The 7,768-nt window shown below is 40.1% G+C and overlaps 1 protein-coding gene across 1 annotated transcript; it reads right to left on the reverse strand.

The window, feature by feature from the left end:
* Positions 1 to 476: 476 nt before the first annotated feature.
* On the reverse strand, positions 477 to 7,543 carry LOC306743206 (calcium/calmodulin-dependent protein kinase type 1D-like; the record flags this gene model as incomplete). The annotated part of the gene is made up of 11 exons (XM_079225701.1): positions 7,446 to 7,543; positions 4,518 to 4,643; positions 4,299 to 4,373; positions 4,059 to 4,197; positions 2,935 to 3,058; positions 2,647 to 2,722; positions 2,119 to 2,231; positions 1,924 to 2,002; positions 1,358 to 1,445; positions 627 to 976; positions 477 to 534 (listed from the first exon to the last, which is right to left on the reverse strand). The coding sequence occupies exons 1-11, from the start codon at positions 7,529 to 7,531 to the stop codon at positions 477 to 479; spliced, it is 1,314 nt and encodes a 437-aa protein (XP_079081827.1). The 5' UTR covers positions 7,532 to 7,543.
* Between the last annotated feature and the right edge of the window lie 225 nt (positions 7,544 to 7,768).

Genomic DNA, 7,768 nt, shown 5'->3' on the forward strand with positions numbered 1-7,768 from the left:
GACAGCATAACAGTCAAGAAGTATATTGTCAAACAGCATTTAATTGAGTGCCCTGCACAACCCACACAGAGATGTACTTAAAGAAGGAATAGGCCTTTTTTTCATGGAAGACATTGACATGTCACATCAGGAAAAGCAGGTGTAAATAATATACAATCAATATTGCCTGAATTCCATTAAGCTGCTTCAGTTTCAGGGTCCGGGTATCGTTCATGCTAGTTCACTGCCATGGAGCCCTCGGTAAAGTCACCTGTGCTTCTCCTACTATGACAAATTAAAAATGTCTGCCTATCATAAAGGTAATATAATGATTGTTATGTTCAATGTCTTTGCAAAATGTTGGGGACATTTAATAATAAAGGTGTAATTGAATACAAATATGACTCGTACTACAATGCATGTGATAATGATATGTAAATGTGCTACTTGAACCTACCAAGTAAAATCCTTGTTTCCATGTAAACCTCCCGCCGCCTTCACATGACTGAGCAAACTCCAGTCTGGAGAGTCTTGCCGTTACGATTTTTACCATACCTGAAAACAGAAGAGACATTTTCATCACGTGACAGTCCTGCTGTGATATCAGAAATACAAAACGCACGACATAAGATGAAACTGCTACACACCCGTTGAGGTTGGCCGGCTCTGAGTGGTAGACGTTCTTGCCCTGCTCTGCCATGGTGGGAGTGTGATGTGAGATGGCCTGTCTCTGAGTGACCTTCAGTGTGTGATAGTGGCTCTTTGTTTCAATGGGGCTCGTGGGCAGCGACATGTGAATTGTCCCCTTAAATTTCCCATGGGCCTCCGTCATTTTTTGCTCAAATTTGTCTGGCTCAAGACGTTTGTTGTTTTTCTTCGGGGAGGACACGTCGATCACCTTGATGTCGGGGATGCTGGTCTTCCTCAGGGCCTTCTCCGAGTGGACCAGATGCAGCTTCTTCATGTGGTTGATGGCTACGGCTGCGTTATAGGCTTGCTGAGAAGTGAACAGGGACAAAAAGAGATCTGAGAGCCATATATGCAGAGCTTCACTTTAGCTGCTTATCAATGATGATGCGTAGAAGATAATGAAAGGTACCCAACTTCTGGCACAACACATCTGAACATACAATAGATTGTCCATACAATAGATTCATGTTTAAGAGTCATTTTACTGCTGATTTAATAATCAAGTGCTTTGGTTCCTCTAACAGCAAAAGCCTCACATAGGCCATCAGGGGCCTTGATTACAGAACAACATTGTATCAAACTGTCCTTCATCAGGAAGGATTTAGGTGACCACCTGATTAATCTACGATAAACTACAGGTCCTAAATGAGTTTACCACATCAAAGCCAAGAAATCGACAAGTACTAACCTTCCACTTGGACTTGGCAAAGTTCTTTTGGATCTGAACGCTGACGGAGTAGTAGATGTCCTGACTCCGGGCCGTCTTTCCGATAATCCTGGAAAACAGATGACGTAACGGAACGCTTTAATATATTTCAAAGTAGGCAATATTTCCAAACCCATCTCTGTAGAGGTACTCTTGCATGTCGTACCTACTTCATTAATGTGTTGTGTCACTAAAATGTTATAAATCTAAGGATTATAATGAATTTTCTTTCACTCTCCCTTATCCTCAGAGAGATATAACTGCTTTTTGGGATTAGTGCTGCACAGTTAAAAAAAGAGAGCAACAACTCACAAGGAAATCTGTTAGATTTAAATAACTTTCAAGACAAAAACAACAACATTCTAACTATGTTAGCCAATAGACACTTTACTGTGAAAAGAAAACCCAAACTCTGCACAAGAAATACAAAAATATAGCAGTTTATATTGTTTAATGTTAAACAATTTGACAATGTACCACTGTATGTGTTTAATTTAATGCATTATAACCAATATTTATATCAAAATCGTCCCAAAATTGACACTCACCAGGGATGTCTGAGCGCAAGGTCAGTGGAGTAGCGCATGCTGGGAGTTTTCTGCATCATGTTACGGATGAAATCTTTAGCTGCAGATCAAAAGGTAACACACACACACACACACACACACACGTTAGGGCTGGGGCAGTATGGAGGCATACAGCTGCTGCAACAAGCTCTGTACATTATGTCTCCATGAAATTACCAGATTCAGATATGTCATCCCAGAAAGGCGAGTCAAACTCATACTGCGCCTTCATGATCTTGGAGAACAGTCTCGCCTCACTTTCTTCATAGAAAGGCGGATATCCACAGAGTCTGAAACAGAAGCATTAATGATTGTTGGAGCACTGAAGAAATGTTCCATATATATATATATATATATATGGCAAATATATATATATATATATATATATATATATATATATATATATATATATATATATATTTGCCAATGTGTGCAGTTTATTTCAGTTTGCATAGTAGATGCTCACTAGGTGGTGCTGTGTCTCAATCACTGCTTCACTGTATTTAGGTATCTGTGTCAGGCTCAACACACACATGACCAGACGTGGCTTTTAATCTGAAAATCTACTTAAGACCATGAGCTGATTTACAATCTTTCCCCTCTCTCTCTCTCTCTCTCTCTCTCTCTCTCTCTCTCTCTCTCTCTCTCTCTCTCTCTCTGACTATACTGATGTGTGCACACAGTCATCACAACTTGTATACTTACAAAATGTAGGTGATAACTCCAATAGACCAACAGTCCACTGCCTTGCTGTAGGGCTTCTGTGCCAAAACTTCAGGAGCTGAAATAGTGGAAACAAAAGTCAAGCCTTTATTAATTAGGCCTACCCCCAGACACACACACACACACACACACACACACACACACACACACACACACACACACACACACACACACACACACACACACACACACACACACACACACACATTTGCGAATATAGATCATTTTTTAACTAGACATTAACTAGATTAACTAGACATGTCTCCTTACCTACATATCCTGGGGTGCCACAGGCTGTCGACATGATGTCATTGTCAACCATCTTGGAAAGTCCAAAATCACTGATCATTATTTTGGAGTCCTCTTCCTGATTGTAGTACAGGATGTTCTCTGGCTGCACAGAGACAACACAGACAGGAGAGCTGTTCACACATTGATGTCCTCAATGAGTAGCATCTTGATGTGTTACTTCGCCTGTGGTGGAACACATTCTTGAGTATCACTTTCTATAAAAGGACCAGTGCTGCAACTGGAGCTGTCTTGCATTTTGGGAAATACGCTTATTCGCTTTCTTGCCGAGAGTTAGATGAGATGAACAACACCACTATGTTGTCTGTACGGTACACATAAAACTACAGATAAAGAAATAATCCAGCACATAACGCTGTAACATTATGAATTTAAAGGTTATATAGCAAATAGTAGTTTGCTGCTATAGTAAAGCTCTGAGTGCTGCAGGGATGACAGACAGCAGGGGGTTCCCTCGCCGAAAAGGAAATGTTTTTTTCCCCATTGGATTTTGGATTATTGCAGAAAATAAGCTCTGTGGCAAACACTTACAGGTTTAGTTCAACAAAATAATCTTCACAATGAAGTCAAAAGCTCACGGTAGGCGATAAACAAAGTACACCACAGTCGCATGAGCGCAATTATAACTAGACTTTTAAAAGCAGACTTTATAGACTCATTTAGCCACTTGTTAGATACTGCTTTTTAAAAGACACTTAAAAGCTTCACAAGAGGGTTTATATAACAAACCAATTCAAAAACCCATTGACTTCTAGACAAGAGAACCGAAAGTGCAAACATGCTAACTTATATCAGGGTTTTATGACTCATTCCAGCAGCACTTTTTTTTTTTAGAGAACCTTCAAGCATTAAAGTAGAAGTTATCATTCTGAAGAACTGCCATATGTAGTATGAAGATAGCATGTCATCAAGTGTTTTAATAGCACTTGATGAAATTAATATTAATATTTTAATGTAAAATTATTCAACAATTTAACACACGGTCCTGTACTGTGGCTTTATCTCAAAAGTGTGCTTGTGTAAACACTTGTACTCAAGCTTCGGCCAATGCAAACATGTGACTTTTTATTTGATCTGACTCACACCTTGAGGTCCCGGTGCACGATGCCGTTCTCGTGCAGATAGCTAACGGCCTGCAGCACCTGCTGGATCACGCTGCTCGCATCCTTTTCTGAGTACACCCCCCGGTCCAGTATACGGTCAAAGAGCTCCCCGCCTGAAACACTGGGAAGAAGACCACACAAACATGAACATGTGATCTTAAATCCCAGTTTATTTAGCTCACCTGCACATTTAAATAATCATATGAAAATGTAAAAACTCACAGCTGCATGATGAGATAGTAATGGGTCTGACTTTCATAAAAATCCTCCATCCCCACAACATTGTCGTGTTTGATTCTGTTGAGGAAAACAACATTATAGCATTGCTGGCATAATCCCACAACGGAATTGACATATTTGCATCATAAACAGCCCTCCGCTGACTACTTAGAGAATATGAAATGAAAGCCAAAGGCTCATAAAAATGCACACATTAATTACCTTCTCAGCACAGTGATCTCATTCTCCAGATTGAGGTCTCTTTTCTGTTTCTTTTTCACGCATTTCATGGCAAAGAACTTTCCTGTCTTCTTCTCCTTAACCATGTACACCTCTGAGAACGCCCCCCTGTTCATTAACACACAAACACATTGGAAATGAGTTATTAATGGTGCAGTTGTTGATTGTTTTGAGACGTCACAGAAAGACATAGCAAGGCTCCTCCCGTTATAGGAAATGAGTCTTCTTGGTGGTGTACTTTGCATTTTCCCCGGCCAATCAGGGATATTTTTCTTGCTTGATTTTTTTTGTAATCATGGGTCAAATGTGACTTTTTCAATTTAATAATTATTAACGAAAATGGTGTGGGCCGATTTTCGCCGTAAAAAAGTTAGGAGCTACTGAGGACCTGGGATTTCTTTACCTTCGAACAGAACCAAGCAACATTTAATCCCCTCTTAAAGTGTTGAAAATGTCTCATGTTTTGTTTCTATAATTGTATCATGTTTTTTCTGTTTGCCCAGAGATGGAAACAAACTACATTTCTTGGGAGCGCCTCAGAATTAAATAAACACACGGCAGACTCAACAATATCAAGGGGTTCAATCCAGGTCTACTGAAGATCTCTGTGGCTTAACTATTCACATGTCAGAGGCGTATTATGGCGCTCTGTGCTGCGTTGTCTAGGAATAGTTGTTCTACCAGGTGGATTAGGTGCTTTATCCCTGATGTAACAGAAGCTGGCAGAGAGCTTCAGCAAGAAGGTCCGAGACTGAGCATGAGCGGCAGGGAACAAGCTCCACAGTGCAGTACAGGCCAGGTCTCAGACCGATGTAAAGACACTGCCCTCTGCATATAAGGAGGATCTGAGGATTAATTCAACAGCACAATGTGAAATTATAATGGTTTCCAGTTTGACTTCCCATTGTTCCAAAAAGTGTATTGTTTCACACTCACACACACACACACACACACACACACACACACACACACACACACACACACACACACACACACTGCTGCCGTCATCACAGCACTTCACATCCCATTGCTCAACTGATTTCTCCTTGGTTATACCACAGTTCATTGTATTCCTCAGATCTCCTTGAAAATTATTGTTCCTCTCAAGAGAAATCGCCAATCAAGGCCTGAACACAAAAGCCAGGCAGCGTCCTGTTACAAAAGCACAAAAGGGCAATCACAAATCACTGGCGAACAAACTTGAGTGTGCAAATCTGGGAGTTTAAAAGTCAAAAATGTTGACGAGAATGAAATTGCTCTGTGCTTTTTGAGAGTTGCATTTACCCCCAAAGAGACTCTGTGCTGATTGCCAGGAAACCATTAGGATGTTGTTTAAACTATGACGGCAGAGGGCCCCATGGGAAAGGTTGCATTTGGTGATATCCTGTCCCTTCTGGATTCTCTTCCTTTTACTGTGATGGAAAAAAAAAAAACGTATACCTGAGAACGAGCATAACAGCTCAGAGGGTTCAGTCTGTTGACGCCTTCAACAGGAAGGAAAATCATTCAGTGGCTCAGGCTCTAACGGTGATCCTTCAACGTGCTCTTAAAACTATCTTTCGGTTCCTTGTCTTTAATATAATTGCAAACTAGAGCATAATTTTGCATTGAAATTGATTGTTTTTTAATACTTTAAAATGAGGGGAAATAAAGCAATCACAAATAGGTCGACACTTCTCCAACCACTTTTCCACAGCACTCACAGAATTGTTCAGGGAAATTAAAGTAATTGCTGCAAACTAATTGGGCCACGTATTATATCATGTAGTGTACTCAGGAGGGCCTCGCCTCCTTCACTGTCCAATCACCGCTGAAAATCTTCCAGCAGCCTCCTCGGCCCTCAGCACAGATCCACTCTGTTTTCCCGAAACATGCCGGCAGCATTCGCGTCCGCACCTTTATTTACTCTGACCTACTGTTCTCCAGCCACTTGCTGAATGCTGCAGAGGACCCGCAGATCATCAGCGCTGACTTCACAGGAATTAGGTGCAGAGTGCACAGTAACATGCAGCAAAACATTATCTTCATTATTGTTATTAGAAATAACTGCATGTGATGATGATAAACATCTGTTTCCTTTCTTTGAGGGCTACAACATATGATTCTTTTCATTTTTGATTAATCAGTTCATTATTTTCTTGATTCATCGATTGATTTTTCTATAACACGTCAGAAAAGAGTGAAAAATGTCCATCGCATTTTTCTAAAACCGAATGTGATGTTTTATAAGACCAACAGTCAAAACCCAGTTTCAGTTCATTAACACAGTAGACAAAGAGTACCAGTAAAGTCTTGAAAATATTTTACATTTTTGCTTTAAAAATGACCTAAATGTTATCAAAAGGCGTTGATTATTTTTCTGAATTCTACTAATTAAATAATCACCTAAACAATGAAGCTCTACTTATCCATTTATTTATTTTTATAATAATGTTTTATCAGAGGGTCACAATTCAATGTGATTCTGAAGAAAGTGATTTAAGGTGAAACAAATATCATTTTTTTGTGCTTTTTTTGTGTCAATTTCCTGCGAGGCCGCCCGTAAAGCCAGACTGACTAACAGCCGCTGCGTGTTGTTGTCTAATACCTCAGTAAAGTAGGCCTCCCCATGTCAATCCAATCAAACCAGTAATCTGTCCTCCAACTTAAACTGCATGTGCAGAGGGAATTACCACGCCATGTGCAAGTCAAGCCACAAGTTCTACTGTCCTGCCTCAACATCACTGAACTTAAACATCCAGCACTGGTCAATATTTCCAGAGGTTCTAAAAAACACAGGAAGACATTCTACATATAGACAATAAAACTGAACAGGAAATTAAAGCTATAACTCAGTAAATATTAAGATCTCTTGAATAAACCAATACTTAAATAAACAGTGCTATCTTACGTTGAGTAAAATGTACTTACGATCCCAACTCCTCCATGAGTTCAAAGACGTCCTGGATGTTTTCAGTGACCTTCTTCCACATGTGTTCCGCCTCTTGACGACCCATTTCTGCAGAAGCTTCAACAGCGGTTTCTGTCAGAGTTAAGGAAGAAGACAAGCAAAGATGTCAAAACTGAAGTACCACAATTCTCCCGTTTCCTTTCCTTTGAGTATAGTTTAATAATCCTGGTTTATTGTCATGGTCATAATCATAAACAGAAAGTCCTTTGGGATTATTGAAGAGTCATGCTATAGCGCTGCTCAGACTGTCTGCAGGAGGACGAGCAGATGAGACAGACATGTG

This window comes from Taurulus bubalis (assembly GCF_910589615.1).
Source record: "Taurulus bubalis genome assembly, chromosome: 11".
NCBI lineage: Eukaryota > Metazoa > Chordata > Actinopteri > Perciformes > Cottidae > Taurulus > Taurulus bubalis.